Raw genomic sequence first — 19,381 nt, 5'->3', positions numbered from 1 at the left:
TAACCCTATCAACCCGTGTCTTTTCACCTTTATTTAAAGTAATGCTGAAGCTTGTTCAAGCCAAAAATGGCTTCATTTCCTTAGACAGGAAATCACCTACATGAATGAATTGTGATGATTTACTTGGGTGCTTTTTTCATTCCCTTTTTTTATGGTGGCTGATCAGTAATTTTTGTGTGGTTCTGTAATTTTTTCTAGTATGCACCAGACCACCTAAATATTTAAACCACACAGGTTTAAAATCAAAACTAATTTTACTTAAAAATTAAGTCTTTTGTTGTTCCAAAAACAGGGCAGTTAAAAACAACTTTTCTGAAAGTAATAAGGTAATATTTGTTTCTTCTTCTTTTTTTTAATTTATTGGGGCTGTTTTTTTAACTTTATTTATTAAATATAAATTTCCAAAGTACAGTTTATGGATTACAATGGCTTTTTGCCCCCATAACTTCCCTCCCACCCACACCCTGGTAATTTTTGTTTCTAAGGCAAGATTAAAAATCCAAGTGTAGGTATTTTATTTCTTGAAATTTCATCATTAAATTCACTGCTTACTTTAAGAATTCTTTTCCAAGCCTGTTAAACACTGGATACAGCAGATCACAACAGTATGTTACACACAGGAATGCTACCCTGGCGATAGAGGCGGGACTAGAATACATCGGCAGATTTATGCAAGTGTAAAAAAAAAAAAAGACAACTAAAACATAGTTTATTTACTTGCTTAAAGCTTTCTTATTGTACATAAGATGTTTCTGTGGTCGATCCCAACTCTTGAGGCAGCTGTGTTTGGTTTTCTGTACTTCAGACTTAATTGCTACCACTGCTGTTGGTTTTTCTTTCAGGATCAAGGTGGGTACTTTCATATAAAATCTTGTTTTTAATTCCTTCTCTGGCAATCCTTTCCTGGATTCGTTGCTTTGCATAACTGTACCTGCAATGGAACCTGGTGAGAATAATATGAATAAATTATTAATATATAGTTCTTGGAGAAATTAACTACTGCTCGTTATAATCCCACATCTTGAAGTAATTACTCCAAGACTGACTATACATGGTCGAATTAGGAGTACCTTCTATTGGGTAATTAGGTATGAAAATGACTTTTAATAGGGTATATATGTCTGTGTAAAATGAGGATTTTTGAGATTCATCTGTATTCATCAGTAGCTGCGAACACATCTTTAAAGCAACATGTTCAGATGTGATGAATAAGGTAAACAATTGAGGCCATTCTAAATGATGGCCTGTGTTCATCTGTCAAATGATGAAAAGTGCATATCTGCTTGCATTTAAGGTAAAGGCATTCCAACAATACTGTTCTGTAAGACATTTCCATGCAGAAGTCTTTAAGTCAGGCTACTTCGTTGAGGATGGCAATGTCCCAGTGGGAAATTGTTCTTAATTAGGTAACACCTTTTACAGTCCCAAGCATTCCTGACTACTCTATAACATACCAGCATCCCAAAGTCACCAAGATAAATCCTCCTACTCCAACATCGCATGATCTTCTGATTCTACCTGTCAAATGAGCAGAACCATTGTAATGAACTACACATTAACTGTAGATTATTATGTATGTAAAAATGTTGGTACTTACAGAGAAAGAGACAGGTACTTACTAGTAAACAAAAAATGTCCTAGGCCAGCCACAGCAGATCCCAGTGAGCCGTATAATATTGAGTCCCGTGCACAGGGAATGTTTTCCACATCTAAAATTCCTAGGAGTTTAAAAGGCTAGAATAACATAGAAAAGAACCTAGATTGAATGAGGAAATTATTTTAACCTGTTGGTAGACTGATTTGGAGTTCTTTGTGAATTTATTTGGGAATATGGCTATTGCTGAAAATCAAAACCAGCATAGTTCTCCAGTAATTACAATAACCTGGAAAGCATGAATGGGAAAGCACTTTGGGACCATGTTTGCTTACAACATTTGACTATAGTGCTGTCTTCAATTCCCCAAAAATGGCTTTTATTTCCAGGTATTTGGTGTAAACTAGGTGAGCATCATTTGGTTTTTAGAATAAATACTTTATGTCACCTAAGACTTCTCTCTCCTGGCCTGTTTCCTCGACAGGAATGAGGTTGCACTTCAATGCCATAGCCAGGTGTGCTGAGAAAAGCAGGGGGAATCCAGAGAGCTGGGTTTTTGTTCCAGTTTTGCACTAGCTTTGGTACCCTTTAATTTATTTTTATCTCTGTGGCCTCAATTTGTAAAGAGAAGGAGCTGGGCTGGATGATCGAGCTCCTTGAAGTGCCAGAAAGCCATCTTTGAACAGCCTTCCCTGGGTTTATGGTCCCCCAGCCTGGTTATCTGGGATGCCTGTCACTGAACGTCTGTTCCTCAGGGTTTCTGGGAGGGCAGGGCAGACATTTAAAAGTAAGTCGACATTCCAGTTTAACTTAGCATTGCTGTTAATAAAGCCTGAAAGCTTGAGAACATGATGCCGTTTTCACTGGGCATGACAGCTGTGCCAGCCGAGGAGCACTGTTTAGGGTGAGGGGGCACTTGCAAAAGAATGTGAACTGTCTAAGGGAAAAGAATGGAAGAAACAGGACAGCAAAAGGCAAGGTGGATCAAAGTTTATGTTTGCTTCTTTGGCTCAAGTATTTACTGAAAAAGAACATGTGACTTGGCTCAGAATAAAGCAAAGCTTGCATACTCCGTCGAGTCTGTTCCTTGTTTCTCTCCGCCATGGCATACACCTAACGTGACCCTGCAGCAGGTCCTCTAGTGTATTTGATTTGGTTTCTGTGCTTCTCATTTAGCACTCAGGCTAGGACCAGTATTCCTCACCTTCAGGCCAGCTGCTTTTGGGGGCTGGCTGCTCAAGCAGGGTAAAGGTGGGGGTGGTGCTTGGTGTTGCATTAGGTCTTGGAGGCGAGTGAGAAAACAGTACCATCTGACCTAATCTCCTAATTTCAAGCTAGCAGGCATTACTAATGCCAGCCCCTCTGCATCCTTCAAAGCGGTATAGCCTTCTGATACTCAGATAAAACAGGTGCAGGGGTCTTCAATGCTGGCCAAGAACAGAGGCGGCAGTTAGTCTGACCCCAAAAGCTTAGGTCATTTCTACTGTGTCAGGTAAGGCTTGAGCATTTTCCAAAGGCCATATCTGGGGAGCATAAAATCAGTAGACATCTGCAATTTATATCAAAACAGGATAGAGCACAGCAGGTTAAGCCACCACCCATGGTACTAGCATCTTCTATTGCAGTGCCGGTTCTGGCTGCTCCACCTCTGATCCAACTCCCTGCTAATGCGTCTGTGCCTCTGCCACCTGTGTGGGAGGCCTGGATGGAGCTCTAAGCTTTTGGCCTGGTTCAGCCTTGGCTCTTGTGGCCATATGGGGAATGGGCCCATGGAGGAAGAGGCTTCTGTCACTCTGCCTTTCAAATCTTGAAAAAAAGAAAAAAACCCTAACCTGCACACAAAACAAAATGGGGGAGGATACTTTTCCACTGGTAAATGATTCTGAGCCTTTGGACAGTGCAAGAACACCTGCGTGGAAGAATCCTGCTTACCCAGCAGCGTTGGTACACAACTGTGAGACTGACAAAGTCCAAGGTGTAGACTTCTGAGTACCCTACTCAGAATACACTGAAATATATATGCATTTGGCGTTTCTCTTCTATTCCCTTAAGTAGCCCGCAAGTGGTTTAACTCTTGCCATTTAAGCCTTTAAACATTGAGGAAATTGTCAATTTTCTAATATGTTTAATCCTTACACTTAGGAAAGTAGCTTTTCTAGCTCATGCTGCTGGGATGAGGGAATGCACAAAAGACTTCCAGATCAAGCTGGGGCGACTTCATGAACTGCACCAGTGCCTATGTTGTGCCTTTCCTCGTGGCTGCATCCATCTAGAGGTGGCCGTAACGCTTTGTGCACTACTGCTCTCCTGCCTACTCAGACTGCTGTCCCTCCCCCTTACAACACTGGTGGTTTATTACAGTTTACTAGGAAAACAAACCCATTCTGCCCGTGATTCCTTGCAGTCCCCTTCACGCAAACACCACTATCAAGATCTCTGATTTTGCAAAATCTGGTCTCCATCTTAGCACATGTAGCACAGACATTTTTGAATCATTTGCTTGGCTTCATGTCTCGGGTCCCTGACTGTGCCTGGCAGCTTGGTGGCTAAGGCTCTGCAAGCCCCAGTGCTGAGGTGCTGCTCTGCCCTTCTTGGGGTATCTCAAGGCTTTCAACTACGTGCCATTTAGATGATGGCTTGATTTTAAGTCACAACATTCAGTCTCATTTATCTGCTTGCTGACATCTCTGGTATGTCTAAAAAAGAACCTTGAAGTTAATAGCAGCTCTTAATGGCATCTACACAACCAGTTTCCATTCAGGCCAAAAAAGCTGAGTCATCCTTGATTCTTTAAATGGCAAGTCCAGTTTATCAGCAAGTCTGCAAGGCCCTACCTTCAGAACATAGCCCAAACCAACCACTTCTCGGCTACTTCACTGCTCGTGTCAACAGTACTTTGGACCCTGATTCCTCTTAGAAACGTGCACAACTGTCTCATCCTCTTCATGGCGTTCAGTTATGCTCCAAATAATAAGCATGCATTCCTTTACCACTGCCTTGAGGCTCCACCTAATCTGAGATGTTACCTTTGTATCCAACTCTGCCTTGTCCTGGCAAGCCAGGCACATGGGCCTTCCCATATTCCTCTACAAGCCTAAATGATAATACTGCCTTTTCCCTCGCTCTGTGGACAGCTGGCTGGCCCAGTAAATGAAAATCTTGCTGCAGGATTCCTCCAGTAGAATGTGCTATCCAGACAGACTTGCCTGTTTTGATCAGGGCTTGATCCTCAGTACCTGGTTTAGTGCCCAACACTCAGTAGGTATTCTGTAAAAAAATTTTGAAGTCAGTGTACCTGAATGTATTAAATCCTACCACTTGAAAGCTTCAGCAAGGAGCAAAGGCAGTGTTGAAGGGCTAGTTCTATCAACCTAGGCTAGTTTACTTACTAACTTTAACCTTAGGTTTGTTGGCTGTAATAATTTCCCAGGGTTTTGTTTGAAAAATAATTATTGGGACCAGTGTTGTGGCACAGTGGGTTAAACTACTGCTTGCATTAATGGGATCCAATATTGGAGCAACATTTCAAGAACTGATTGCTTCACTTCTAATCCAGCTCCCTGCTAATGTGCCTGGGAAAGCAGTGGAAGGTGGCCAAGTGCTTGGGCCCCTACACCCACACGGGAGACCCAGCTGGAGTTTTGGGCTCCTGGCTGTTGTTGCCATTTGGGGAACAAACCAGTGGGTGGAAGACCTGTGTCTACTGTTCAAATAAATATATATTTTTAAAAAGTTGGCTGGCTTCCTTTTCTTACATTAGGTCAATGCTGTATTCTCTCCTTTTTTTTTTTTTTTATTTTCAATGTTCCAAGTGACCCTTTTGGCCCTTAGAAGACAGCAGTTATGTTGTAAGAAGATGAGCAGTAGATGGAGAAGGGCTAACTAAAGGTCCCATTCAAAATGCCAGTGTTCATCAGAGATGAATCTAGAATTTCAGTGTTTGTAGGATGCACCTGGAAACACGCAAGTTCTGAACAAGGGTGCTTTTGTTTTTCAACAGCAGATGGGCAGTACATGAGTAAAGCTGGAAGAGGCACCGATGGTCAAAGTTTGGTATTCGGTATGGAAACAATTTACCCAACATTTATTCATATTAACCAATTGACAGTTGGATGTCCTGATCAAATTTAGCTGGGAATGTCCCCAGAAAAGCCAGCAAGAAGAGCAAATGAGCAAAATTTCCATGCTGTGTGAATGACCTAAAACAGCCAACCAGTACACACAGTGGGTGTCTGGGTCTGCCTAGGAGTGTTCAGTTCACTATTTAGTTTTTTTTCTTGGGGTTGGTGATGTGGCACAGCAGGTTAAGCCAGTGCCAGGGACACAGGCATCCCAGTTGAAGTCTTGGCTGCTCTGCTTCCTATCCAGCTCTGCTAAGGCACCTGGGGAGGCAGTGGAAGATGGCCCAAGTGTCTGGGCCCCTTGCCTCCATGGGGTAGTCCAGGGTGAGGCTCCTGGCCCAGCCCCAGCCACTGAAGTCATTTGGGGATTGAACCAATGGATGGAAGAGCTCCGTCTCCATAATTCTTTTCTTTTCTTTTTTTTTTAAATTTATTCGTTTGAAAGGCAGAGATCCATCTTCCATCCACTGGTTCATTCCTCAAATGCCTGCAACCACTGGAGCTGAGCAGATCAGGAGCCAGGAGCTGCTTCTGGGTCTCCCACGTGGGTGCAGGGGCCCAAGCACTTGTGCCATCTTCTGCTTTCCCAAGCCATAGTGCAGCAGCCAGGTGCCCATATGGGATGCCAGCACTGCAGGCAGGGGCTTTACTGGCTATGCCACAGCACCGGCACCTATAATTCTGCCTTTTGGACCTTAATTTTTCACCTTGCATTAAAAAAAAAACCTGCTAATTGCACTAAGGATATAAATTGGGTTTCCTGCTCTTAAGCCCAAAGAAAGATCCATCAGTTCTTACCTTCCCACTATGCTAAATGCTGGAATGATAATGCTACAGACGACACCAGGGTTGAAGAGGAAAGAAACACCTTAGTCTGCTTCGTGGAGTCACAGGAAGCCCTTCAGGAAGAGAGCCTGGTTCAGATTCACTACCCCACCAATTCGGGTTTTATCCTAAACAGGCTGTCACCACTGGGGTTTAAGTGTGGGGTGAAACTGTCCAGTCTACAGGTTGGGAAGAGCCAGCTGCCTCCTGAGACAGGTGAATGAGGGACGGGAGAGCACAGGCCAGGGGCGCCAGCTGGGCTCCAGTTCGGGCGCTGGTTGCTCCCGCTGCAGGGAGAACACGAATGACCCGCCGCATCTTAGATGGCACTGTCTGCTTCCAGTCCCGGCTACCGTGGCGCTCACTGGCACACGTGGAGACAACAGGTGATGCCCGGGGTCCTCGGGCTCCTGCCACCCACGTGGGGGACCCGATGGCTTCAGCCCGGCCTGCTGCGTGCACGTGGGGGAGTGAAAGAGTGGATGGAAGACCTCTCTGCCTTTCAGACAGGTACATCTTATTCAAAACCAAGCACCTCGGCCCCTCTCCTCTCGTCTTGCTGCTCTGGCGGTGATGAACCTGCCAGAATTAAACCCCAGCGTTCACCGCATCTCCGCACGCCGAGTACTGTGCAGTACGCAGCGTGGACGGCAGGCACCCGTTAAGTCATTCGCTTTACCTTTACCAACCAGCAATGCCCTTGTCAGCAGAACTTTCTTGCCATGTCACAGGGCTCAGGATTGTGAGCTGTGTCATAATGACCTGCAGTTAAGTCACGAACAGTCCTAGCCTCCACCTCCCCCCAGTCTCGGATGCTTCTGTCGCGACAATGTAGATCAAAATGTCGGCGGGGCTGGGAATGGCGAGTCTCTCCAGTCCCCAAGCGCCCGACTAGACGCGGGTGCAGAGGCCAGCGACACGTGCTCCGGGACTAGGCGCGCCACAGGGGTCGCGTCTCTGTCGCCGCCCGCCCCGTTCCTTCCGCCCGCCCCGGCGCGCGCCCCCACGCTCCCCGCCCGGGTTACCTTCCCCTTCCCGGGCTCGCCGGGCTCCGGCGCGGCGGCCATGCGGACGCGCGGGCGCCAGCCGCGCCGCCCTGCCCTGCCACCGCCGAGGGCCGCCGGAGCGGAAGCCCGGCCCGCGCCCGCCCCGCCCCGCGCGCCCCGCCCGCCCCCGCGCGCCGGCCGCCATTTTAGGGAACGTTCTTAGGGCGCCGCAGTGGCCACACCAGGCCGCGCTGTCGCCTCGGCTGCCATCTCCTTTGTTCAGTCGAGGGGGCCCCACTTTCGTCTCAGCCCCGCAACCGGTGAGCGGTGCCCGGAGCGTGGGATGAGGAGAGCTCCTGAAAGAACCCCGACTCCCGCACTCCCAGCGGGAGCCTTGGCACAGTGAAACCGCTCCTCTTCCCGCCCCTACCCCAACCGCCCCAACCGCCATTTCCAACCGTCGCCCGCGCGCTCGCTCGCTCACGTGCACGGGCTGCGGACGCGCGCCTAGGCGCGGGGCCGCGGCGGGGGGGGGCGCCGGCGCGCGCGCGAGCCCGCGCTCTGCCGCGGCTTTGTCTTGCGGGGCGGGCCCCAGCGCACCCCCAGTGTGGGCCTCTGGCCCGGAAGGCGTCCCCCGCGGGCTTCTGTGCCCTCGTCCCCTAAGTGTCCTTTGTCCTTCCGGCGCCAGGACGAGCCCTTGGGCCCGCGGCAGCTGCACCCTGCGCTGGCCGCCTTGCAGTCCCCAGAGCCTGCCCTTAGCAAACGGGGCTCCCACGCCCCCTCTAACCTCCCCTTTTCGCTCTCGCTACTTAGTGCCTTTAAAACAGCAGCGCCGCGTTCGCCTAAAGGAGACTGGGGACAAAATGGAGGGAGCAGCTCGCTCCAGAACATGCGTCAGACGCTGGTGTCCGCCAGCGCGGGGCTGGGGGAGGGGCAGGGAGGACCGGGAAGGCGGCGTGGGAGAGGAGAGGAGAAACCCGCAGCGTGCGTGGTTGGGGTCCGCTGGTGCTTCCCCGGGGCACTCCAGCCCACGACTGCGACAGAGCGCGCGGCCACGGGCAGGACGAGGCGGCCGCTCTCCGAGTTCCGCGCCTCCCCGCACAGCCCCGCGCCGCCTCTCCCGATGCACCTCGATGGTTAACGTGTAGCTGCTTTTTAGGGGCTGTCACGGTGCACAGTCACGCCGCTCGGGGTGATGCCGCAGCCTAGCACGCAGCGAGGACGCCCTAGCCTGAGCTCCTGATGGGACGCTTTCTTGGTTGCATTTTTATTTATCTGCGACGCAGCGAGAGCTCCCATGTTAACTCCTCTCATGGGCGCTGGCTGTTTTTCTCCAGTCACAGCCCTAGTGAGATGCACGATGACTTGCATTTCTGCGTTTGCAGGTCACAGTGGTTTTTGGAAATTTTTTTTTTTTTGGAAATTTTGGAATTGTGCTGTAACATTAGGGAAATTAAAAGGGAACTCTGCCAGTGCTGTTCTGAAATTTTGAGCTAACCGTGCTGTGAACTCTTGGTTAGGAAGGTGGCCTGGAAGGAAGGAAGGGTCCAAAAGGCTTAAGGAAGTGTTTGGGAAATGATCTCTAAATACGTTGTAAAGGGCGGAGAACTGGAAAAGTACCAGGTAGAACACCATGAAGTCATCCTATTTCTGAAATTTTTCCTATTTTTTTAATTGCTACTGAAATATTGCTAAGGTTGGCTTAGTTGGGGGTTCATTTCATTCGTCTTTGAAAATTAGTTTCACATGGATTACTTTTTATGTTAAAGAATTTTGATATTTAAAAAGTTGCATAATACTTGATTGTAGTTTTTTTTGTTTGTGTAACAGTTTATAGAGTGAAAAGAAAAAAGATCTCTCATTGCTTTTTTCCCCTAAAATAAATACAACTGATATGTCTTTCCAAACTTCCTTTCCTTCCTTCCTTCTCTCCTTTCTCTTTCTCTCTCTGTTTTTTTTTTTAAGACTTATTTATTTGAAAGGCAGAGTTGCAGAGAGAAGAGAGAGATCATCCACCCACTGGCTCACTCCCCAGTTGCCATCCGTATGTGATGCCAGAGTCGCAGGCAGCAGCTTAACCCATGAGGCCACAACACCGGCCCAGAACTCTTTCAAATAGACAAATAGATCCTAAAAAAGGAAACAAAAAGCCAGACACAGACAAATCTCATGTTTTCTCGTATATGTGGAAGCTAATATATATTATAAAAAATGTGTGCATACCATATACTTGATGTACAGATATTTATATCTTCAATGAACTATATCCCTTATATGATATGTCCTTTTTTCCTCACTCTGTAATCCTTGTCATGAATCCCATATTATGTGATATTAATATCCTTGCTTTCCAGAAAACAGTATGTATGTATGTACATAGACTGTTTACATAGGCAGTGAATATGGCAAAATGTTAACAGATGCTTTTAGGGATGCGGCAAGTTAAGCTGTTGCCTGCAACATCAGCATCCAAACAGTGCCTGTTCCAGTGCCTGCTGCTCCACTTCCAGTCCAGCTTCCTGTTAAAGCTCCTAGGAAATTAGTAGAGGATGGCCCAAGTCCTTGGGCCCCTGACACCCACATGGGCGACCTGGTTGGAGTTCTAGGTCGTGGCTTCAACTTGGCCCAGACCTAGCTGATGTGGACATTTGGGGAATAAACCAGCAGATGGAAGATCTCTGTGTCTGTCTCTACACCTTTCAAAATGATAAAGTCAGTGCTGGCACTGTGGCATAGCAGGTAAAGCTACTGCCTGCAGTCCTGGCATCCCATATGGGCACTGGTTTGAGTCCGAGCTGCTCCAGTTCTGATCTAGTTCTCTGCTGATGTGCCTGGAAAAGTAGCAGAGGATGACCCAAATGCTTGGGCCCCTGCACCCATGTGGAAGACCTGGATGAAGCTCCTGGCTCTGGCCTGGCCCAATCCCAGCTGTTGTGACCATTTGAAGAGTGAACCAGTAGATGGAAGATCTATGTCTCTCCCTGTCTGCAATTCTGCCTTTTGAATAAATAAATTTTTTTATTTTTATTTGACAGGTAGAGTTATAGACAGTGAGAGAGAGACAGAAAGAAAGGTCTTCCTTCCATTGGTTCACTCCCCTAATGGCTGCTACGGCCAGCGCTGTGCCGATCCAAACCCAGGAGCTGGGTGCTTCCTCCTGGTCTCCCATGCGGGTGCAGGGCCCAAGGACTTGGGGCATTCTCCACTGCACTCCCTGGCCACAGCAGAGAGCTGGCCTGGAAGAGGGGCAACCGGGACTAGTACCTAGCACCCCAACCGGAACTAGAACCCAGGGTGCCAGCACCGCAGGTGGAGGATTAGCCAAGTGAGCCACGGCATCGGCCTAAATAAATCTTTTTTAAAAATTAGTGAGATACTGTTTCACACTTGTCATTCTCATATATTGTTGAGGAGACTGGTTTTTTTTTTCTTAAACTTATTTGAAAGACAGAGTTATAGAGAGAGGTAGAGACAGAGAGATAGGTCTTCCATCTGCTGGTTCACTCCACAGATGGCCACATCGGCCAGAGCTGTGCCTATCCAAAGCCAGGAGCCAGGAGCCTCCTCTGAGTCTCCCACTGGGGTGCAGGGGCCCAATGACTTTGGCCATCCTCTACTGCTTTCCCAGGCCATAGCAGAGAGCTGGATTGGAAATGGAGCATCCAGGACTCGAACTGGCTTCCATATGGGCCAGAGCTTTAACCCACAGTGCCACAGTGCAGGCCCCCCAGAAAACTTTTTTTTTTTTAAAGAGAGGTCTTCCATCCCTACTGGTTTACTCCCCAAATGCCTGCAACAGCCAGGGCTGAACCAGGCTGAAGCCAGGACCTGGGAACTCACTCTGCATCTCCCACATGAGTGGCAGGGGCCTAAGTACTTGAGACATTATCTGCTGCCCCCCAGGGTGCCCGTTAGCAGAGAGCTGGGATTGGAAGCAGAGCTAGGCTGGCGCTGCAGCTCACTAGGCTAATCCTCCGCCTTGCGGCGCCGGCACACCAGGTTCTAGTCCCGGTTGGGGCACCGGATTCTGTCCCGGTTGCCCCTCTTCCAGGCCAGCTCTCTGCTGTGGCCAGGGAGTGCAGTGGAGGATGGCCCAAGTCCTTGGACCCTGTACCTCATGGGAGACCAGGATAAGTACCTGGCTCCTGCCATTGGATCAGCGCGGTACGCCTGCCGCAGCGCACCAGCCGCAGCGGCCATTGGAGGGTGAACCAACGGCAAAAGGAAGACCTTTCTCTCTGTCTCTCTCTCTCACTGTCCACTCTGCCTGTCAAAAAGAAAAAAAAAAAAGGAAGCAGAGCTGGGACTTGAACCCATGCATGCTGCTATGGGGTGCAAGTGTCTCAAGTGGCATCTTAACTACTGTGCCAATTACCTGCACCTAGATTCAACTTTGTTAAAAGGAGCAGGCACGAGAATATTCCTTGTGGCATAGTAGTAGTTGCCAAAGAATGGGAAAGAGCCCAGATATTCCTGAATTTGGCAAATGAATAACTTATTGTGGGAAACTCATCATTTAATACCTATGTACTTATATGCAGATACAGCAATGAAATGAACTCGAATAAGATATCAGTCTTGTGATTTTTCACAAAAGTAAGTTAAACAAAATGTAAATAGTACAAAAATGTATAAAGTTCTCATTTACAAAAAGGCTTAAAACCATGCAAAATGATACTGTATCCATAGAGATGCATATGTACTTAGTAAAAGCATAAAAATGTACCTAGAAATGATAATACCAAATTCAGACAGGAGTTTTTGGGGATGGAAGGCATTTGAGTGGGGACAGCCAACTTACAGGCTTCTGTTCTACTGTCATACTTTCCTAAGTGGGGTGACAAGCAGGTGCTTGCATTTTATACTTTTTAAAGGTCATAAATATTTCACAGTCACATTAATTGAAAAGCAATTTAAATTCATCTAAGTTTGTCCAAATGTAAAGAGTTTATTGGGGCTAGCATTGTGGCATAGCAGGTTAAGCCTCGGCCTGCAACACTGGTATCCCATATGCGTACCATGTGAGTCCCAGCTGCTCCTCTTCTGACCCAGAAGATGGCCCAAGTGGTTGTGCCCCTGCCACTCACATGGGAGACCCAGGTGGAGTTCTGTGCTCCTGGCTTTGGCCTGGCCTAGCCCTGGCCATTGCAGCCATCTGGGGAGTGAACCAGTGGATGGAAGATCTGTCTTTTATTTTTTAAAGATTTTTTTGAAATCTTATTTAAGGTACATAAATTTCATGTATTTATTTACTTGTTTATTTTTAAAGATTTATTTATTTATTTGAAAGGCAGAGTTACAGAGAGGCAGAGGCAGAGAGAGAGATATTTCATCTACTGGTTCACTCCCCAGGTGGCCACAATGGCCAGAGCTGCACTGATCTGAAGCCAGGAGCCGGGAGCTTCCTCCAGGTCTCCCATGTGGGTGCAAGGGCCCAAGGACTCAAGTCATCCTCTACTGCTTTCCCAGGCCATAGAAGAGAGCTGGATTGGAAGTGGAGTATCCAGGACTCGAACCGGTGCCCGTAGGGGATGTTGGCACTTCAGGTGGTGGCTTTACCTGCTATGCCACAGTGCTGGCCCCTCATGTATTTATTTGAGAGGCAAAATTACAGATAGAGAGAGGAGAGACAGAGAGAGAGAAATCTTCCATCCACTGATTCATTCTCCAAATGACTGCAGTGGCTAGAACTGGACTGATCCGAAGCAAGGAGCCAGGAGCTTCTTCTGGGTCTTTGAGGGGGTGCAGGGGGCCAAGCACTTGGGCCATCTTCTACTGTTTTCCCAGGCCATTAGCAGGAAGCTGGATTGAAGGGAACAGCCAGGACTCGAACTGGTGCCCATATGGGATGCCGGCAGTGCAGGCAGAGGCTTCACCTACTTCACCACAGCCACGGCCCTAAGATCTCTATCTCTTACTCACTGTGTCTCTCCCTCTCTCTCTGTAACTACTTTCTTTCTTTCTTTTAAAAAGATTTATTTATTTAATTGAAAGTCAGAATTACACAGAGAGAGGAGAGGCAGAGAGAGAGAGAGAGAGAGAGAGAGAGAGATCTTCCATCTGATGATTCACTCCCCAATTGGCTGTAATGGCCGGAGCTGCGCCGAACCGAAGCCAGGAGCCAGGATCCAGGAGCTTCTTCCAGGTCTCCTGCGTGGGTGCAGGGGCCCAAGGACTTGGGCCATCTTCTACTGCTTTCCCAGGCCATAGCAGAGAGCTGGATCAGAAGAGGAGCAGCTGGGACTAGAACCGGTGGCCAAATGGGATGCTGGTGCCGCAGGCCAGGGTGTTAACCCACTGTCTTGTAACTGTAACTGTTTTTCAAGTAACTGCTTTTCAAGTAAATAAATAAATACATCTTAAAGAAGAAGAATTTGTGAAGGATGTCTCAAACACACTGTGCTTTTTAAAGGTTTTGTGGGATGAGCGTGTGGTGGAGAAAGGGATCTGAAAAAGGACAAAGAGGTGGTGTTAAGAACTCTGGCCTTTCCCCCTTTCTCTTCATTTTTTTTTTTTTTTTTAAGATGTGTTCATTTGTTTGAAAGGCAGAGTTACAGAGAGGCAGAGGCATAGAGAGAGAGAAAGAGAGAAGTCTTCCATCCACTGGTTTACTCCCCAAATGGCTGCTGTGGCTGGAGCTGGGCTGATCTGAAGCCAGGAGCCAGGAGCCAGGAGCTTCTTCCGGGTCTTCCAGGCAGGTGCAGGGCCCCAAGGACTTGGGCCAACCTCCACTGCTTTCCCAGGCCATAGCAGAGAGCTGGATTGGCCAGCACCCATATGGGATGCTGGCACTGCAGGTGGTGGCTTTACCTGCTACCTCACAGCACTGGCCTCTCTCTTCATGTTTGTTTAGGGCCAGTTACAATTACTCTCTGGTGTAGAGTTTCTAATCAACGTATCAGCTACTAATAAATAATTCATGCACCATGGCTTTCACAAGACTGGTTAATCCAGTACCCGTTCTCTGTCACAGGAGCTGACTCCCATGATAGGAGCCATTACCTTCTCCACCACAGATTACAGCGCTGCCTCCTTTCTTCCATTCTTGACCTTTGTATTTTTTTTTTTCCAAGGCAGAGTTAGCCTTTCAAAAACAGTAATCAGAAAAGTCTTCCAGCCATTCTGAACCCACCATTGGCTGCCTCCTTTTGGTATTAGGAAGGATGCCCGACGTCCTCAGTGTGGCGTCCTTGGCCCTCCGGGGCCTCTCCTGCCTCTCTGATCTCATCTACTGGTTTCCCTCCTTGCCCAGCCCTTGTTCGTCCGACACACCAAGGGCACCCTTATCCCTAGACCTGGCACACCCTTCCTTTGCTGGACCTTCTTTGGGTTGTCTCCTTCGCAACACTCAGGTCTCTGCTCCAGTGGAGCTCTTTAAAGAGGACTTCTCTGGCCCGCTATCCAAAGAACACTCTACCCCATTAGTCTTTATCCCCTCAGTCACACTTTGCTTCTTAACCCTGCCTGACCTGACACCTTAGCTGGCTGATTGTCTCCCCCTGTAGGGCTGACCACAAGCTCTCAGACAGCAGAGACTTAATTATTTCACTCTTTGTTTTTTCTCCAGGGTTCCCAGTGGTGCTTGGCACATAGTAGGTACTTCATAAATATTTGTGGAACAAGTGGATGAGTGATCAGTGAATGAGGAAGCCAGGGAATTTTGAGTCCCCACTGTGACTGAGCTGGCCACATTTGATCTGCTAATTGGAAGGTGACTCTGGAACAATCTTTATTTACCAGTGTAGAAATCGATGATACTTGAAAAATATATTGGTCATTGATCCCCCTTGGACAGTAGTAACCTTATCAAATAGTCCTTTTTTCCCATTTATACAGTTAAACAATCTGTATGAATAAATAAGGTTTATAGATTTTTAGGAAAGAATTAATATTTTGGTGCTCATGTGTTCTAAGCACTTTGCATGTATAATTTCTTTTTTTAAAAAAAGATTTTATTTATTTATTTGAGAGGTAGAGTTACAGATAGTGAGAGGAAGAGACAGAGAGGTCTTCCTTCTGCTGGTTCATTTCCCAAACGGCCGCAACAGCTGGAGCTGCGCTGATCCGAAGCCAGGAGCCAGGTGCTTCTTCCTGGTCTACCACGCGGGTACAGGGGCCCAAGGGCTTGTGCCATCTTCTACTGCTTTCCCAGGCCTCAGCAGAGAGCTGGATGGGAAGTGGAGCAGCCGGGACTAGAACTGGTGCCCATATGGGATGCCGGCGCTGCAGGCAGAGGATTAATCTACTTCGCCATGGCGCCGGCCCATGCATGTATAATTTCATTTATTATTTTATTCACTTTCCCCCCAGCAACTCTAAGGTATGTTTTCATTTTAAAAAAATGTTTAATGATTAGTTTTCATTTAATTGAAAGTGCAACAGAAAGAGAAACTCTCTGTCTGCTGGTTCAGTTCCCCAGTGCCTACAATTGCTAGGAGAGGCTGCAGCCAGGAGCCTGGAACTCACTCCGGTCTCCTACATGGGTGCAGGGGCCCAAGCACATGGCCATCATCTGCTGCTGTAGCAGGCACAGTAGCAGGGAGCTGGATGGGAAGCAGAGCAGCTGGCACTCAACCTGGTCCTGCTACCTCTCCCTCTTCCTCTCTCTGTGTCATTCTGCCTTTCAAATAAATAACTCTCTAAAAATCTGGTTTGTGTGGAATATCTGGCCCATGTCTTTCTAATCCTGGTTTATGAGAAGACAGATAAACAGCTGAGTTTTAGCTTGCTGATGTGAAGTTTTAACATGAGTGCCTCCATTTTGATTTTTGGCCTTGTCTGTTGGGGATGGGTATAGGACCTTAGTCCAAAACAACAGCCTCCTAAAATTTTTTTTAAAGATTTATTTATTTACTTGAGAGACAGAGTTACAAACAGAGAGAGGGAGAGAAAGAGAGATGGAGAGAGGTCTTCCATCCACTGGTTTACTCCTCAGATGGCCATAACGCCCTGAGCTGAGCTGATCTGAAGCCAGGAGCCAGGAGCTTCTTCAGGGTCTCCCATGTGGGTGCAGGGGCCATCTTCTACTGCCTTCCCAGGCCATAGCAGGGAGCTGGATTGGAAGTGGAGCAGCCAAGACTCGAACCGGCAACATATGGGATGCTGGCGCCATAGGTGGTTGCTTAACCTAGTAGCCACAGTGCTGGCCCCTCCTATAATTTAAAAAAAAAGATTTATTTGAAAGGCAGAGAGTTGGAGGGGGGATGAGAGAGGAGAGAGAGAAAGAGAGTGAGCCACCCACTAGTTCACCCCCTAAATGGTTGCAACTGGTGGGGCTGAGCCAGGTTGAAGCCATGAACCAGGAATTCCATCTGAGTCTTCCATGTGGGTAATAGGGACCCAAGTACTTGGGCCATCTTCTGCTGCCTTCCCAAATGCATTAGCAGGGTGGTGGCTGGGAGGTAGAGCAGCTTGGAGTCAAACCAGAGCCCCAGCATGGGATTCCAGCATTGCAGGTGGTGGCATAACCCACCGTGCCACAACAGCAGCGCCAGCCTCTGACAATTTTTATTTAACAACACTCGATTTTCATTATTTGCGGAGTCTGTGTTTGTGATTCACTAACACTCAGTTGTAACTTGGGCCACTTTTGTGGCCACCTGCTGAAGTGTACGGAGTGGCGAAGTTTGCAGTTGCCCAGTTTGTACACGCCCAGCTCTGCTTGAACAAGGCACTTCCCTTCTTGTCTTTAGCTCTAATACAGCATCCTTGTCCCGGTTGCTCTAATGCTACTTTTCTTGCATTTTTGTGCTTTTATTGGAGATTTGCTATTTGTAGTGGTCCCCAGCCTGATAGCACGTGCTGCCTCGTATTCCAAAGGGCTAGAGGCTGGGATGTGCCTTTCAGAGGACATGCGCTACATGGGGTAAGCTTCATGTAGGCATGAGTTACAGCGCTGCTGGTCACGAGTTAGTTCAGTGCCAGTGAACCAACAGTGCATGTTAAATAAGGTGTCGGTAAACAGAAACACACACAAAGCAGGCTTCCATACTGATTGGTTGACCAAATGTTGTGACGGCAGAGATCTAGCCCTGCACTTCCCCAAGAGCAAAGGTTCAGTAAAAACCCTGTGAACTCGGAGTTTTGGAGGCTTTTCAGAACACAGTCACGGACAGCACTGATGAGCGACTGTGTGTTTGGAACACCCGGCGCAGGGGTGGGGGTGGGGGTGGGGGTGGGGGTTTCACCTGGCTTCGGAGGTCAGGGAGCAGGAGTGATGGCCCCACGGCCCGAGGAGAACCACTCAATCTAAACACACTGTGGTGTTCTGTGGCTGGTGAAGCCTCAGCTAGGTCTCCGAGGCTGTAGAGAGCTCTCTCTAGGAGGGGGCCCTGGGAGAGCGGAAAAGTGGTGTTCTCACTGTCAGCTCTGAGCCTGTGCCGTCATTTTACTGTTCTTGCCTCTGGACCTCTCCAGCACAGCCAAGGAAATTTCTTCCTCCCTCCTTCTTTTCCTCCCTTCTCCCTCCCTCCCTTCCTTCCTTCATATTTTATTTGAGAGACAGAAAGAGAGAGAAAAATATTTTCCATCAGCTGGTTCATTCCCCAAATGGCTGCAACAGCCAGGGTTGGGCCCCGCTGAAGCCAGGAACCAGGAGCTTCTTCTGGATCTCGCACATGGGTACAGGGGCCCAAGCACTTGAACCATCTTCTGTTGCTTTCCCAGGCACATTAGCAGGGAGCTGGATGGGAAGTGGAGCAGCTGGGAATTGAACCAGGCCCCTATAGGATGCCGGTTCTGCAGGCAGAGGCTCCCTTAAGCAAATTTCTAGCTTCTCTGACTCAGTTTTCTGACCTGTACAAGTGGAGGCCACAGCCAACCTTAGCTAAATCCTACACTGCACCTCGGGTGTCCCTGGGGCTGGTCGGCTCTGCGAGGGGGCTGTCCTGCCTCCTTCTACGGAGGAGGAAAGTGAGGCCCACAGGGACCAAGTGTCCGGACAGGGTCACACAGCAGCAGGGAGCTGAAGTGGCACAGGGCGCCCCAGGGGTTAGCAAGAGGCCCCCACTGCTTTCCATTCCAAACAGTGGTGCAAATGCCAGTGCCCCAAAAATGTGAGCTGTTACTTTTTTGAGACTAAGGTTAACATTTTGAATGTTATTATTTCAAAAGGGAGTTTTCTCTTAAGATGTGATTTTAAAGAGTTTGCTGGAATCATTAAGTAGGCTTTATTCATGCAGGGGCTAACTCTCTCTCTCTCTCTCTCTCTCTCTCTCTCTTTTTTTGTCAAGACTCATCCAAATTTAAGTTGAAAGTGAACTGAAGAAGATCTAAGTGGACTTTTTAAAAATTTTTTATGGCAATCCTCTGTGGAACTTCTCTTTTGCATTTAGAACAGGATATTGGTGTTTGAGAGTGATTTTTCAAAAGCACAAGGTGTTAAGTCGTAACTGCTTCACTGGCAGCAAGCCCCGGCCTGCAGCACTGCCATCCCATATGGTGGTGGTTCGAGTCCTGGCTGCTTCACTTCTGATCCAGCTCCCTGCTAATGCTCCTGGGAAAGCAGCAGAGGATGACCCAGTGCTTGGGCCCCTGCACCTTTGTGGGAGACCTGGAGGAAGCTCCTGGCTCTTGGCTTTGGATTGGCTCAGTTCCTGCCATTGTGGCCATTTGGGGTATAAACCAGTGGATGGAAGACTTCTCTGTCTCTACCTCTTTCTGTAACTCTTTCAAATAAATAAAATCTTAAAAAAAAAAAAAGAGCATACAGAAGGTAAAGAGGGTAAAGAGAGCAGCACTGGGGCAGGTGTTTGGTGCATTGCCACTTGGAACATTTGCATCCATATCAGGGTGTCTGGGTGAGAGCCCTGGCTCTGCTTCTGATCCTGACTTCCTGCTAAGGCACACCCTGGGGG

At 48.1% G+C, this 19,381-nt stretch overlaps 1 protein-coding gene across 2 annotated transcripts; it reads right to left on the bottom strand.

Annotated features, from left to right (window-relative positions):
* Positions 1-692: 692 nt before the first annotated feature.
* On the bottom strand, positions 693-7,680 carry COX20 (cytochrome c oxidase assembly factor COX20). 2 transcript variants are annotated; one of them, XM_008268168.4, is made up of 4 exons: positions 7,566-7,680; positions 1,620-1,734; positions 1,455-1,548; positions 693-943 (listed from the first exon to the last, which is right to left on the bottom strand). In XM_008268168.4, exons 1-4 carry the CDS (start codon positions 7,605-7,607, stop codon positions 808-810), a joined length of 387 nt encoding a protein of 128 aa, XP_008266390.2. In that variant the 5' UTR covers positions 7,608-7,680; the 3' UTR covers positions 693-807. The 2 variants fall into 2 exon arrangements, with proteins under 2 accessions (XP_008266390.2, XP_002717684.2); XM_002717638.5 differs by having other exon boundaries at positions 1,455-1,518.
* Between the last annotated feature and the right edge of the window lie 11,701 nt (positions 7,681-19,381).

The sequence above is a fragment of the Oryctolagus cuniculus genome, chromosome 13, assembly GCF_964237555.1.
Source record: "Oryctolagus cuniculus chromosome 13, mOryCun1.1, whole genome shotgun sequence".
NCBI lineage: Eukaryota > Metazoa > Chordata > Mammalia > Lagomorpha > Leporidae > Oryctolagus > Oryctolagus cuniculus.
Note: the sequence above shows the minus strand (reverse complement) of the source record. Positions and strands in the feature narration are given on the sequence as shown.

Coding starts and splice junctions, on each gene's coding strand:
- COX20 (XM_008268168.4), bottom strand. CDS start 7,607: ATGGCCGCCGCGCCGGAGCCCGGCGAGCCCGGGAAGGGGAAG. Junction 1,735..7,565: donor GCGAGCCCGGGAAGGGGAAG/GTAACCCGGGCG, acceptor ATGTTATTCTAG/CCTTTTAAACTCCTAGGAAT. Junction 944..1,454: donor TTGGTGACTTTGGGATGCTG/GTATGTTATAGA, acceptor TATTCTCACCAG/GTTCCATTGCAGGTACAGTT.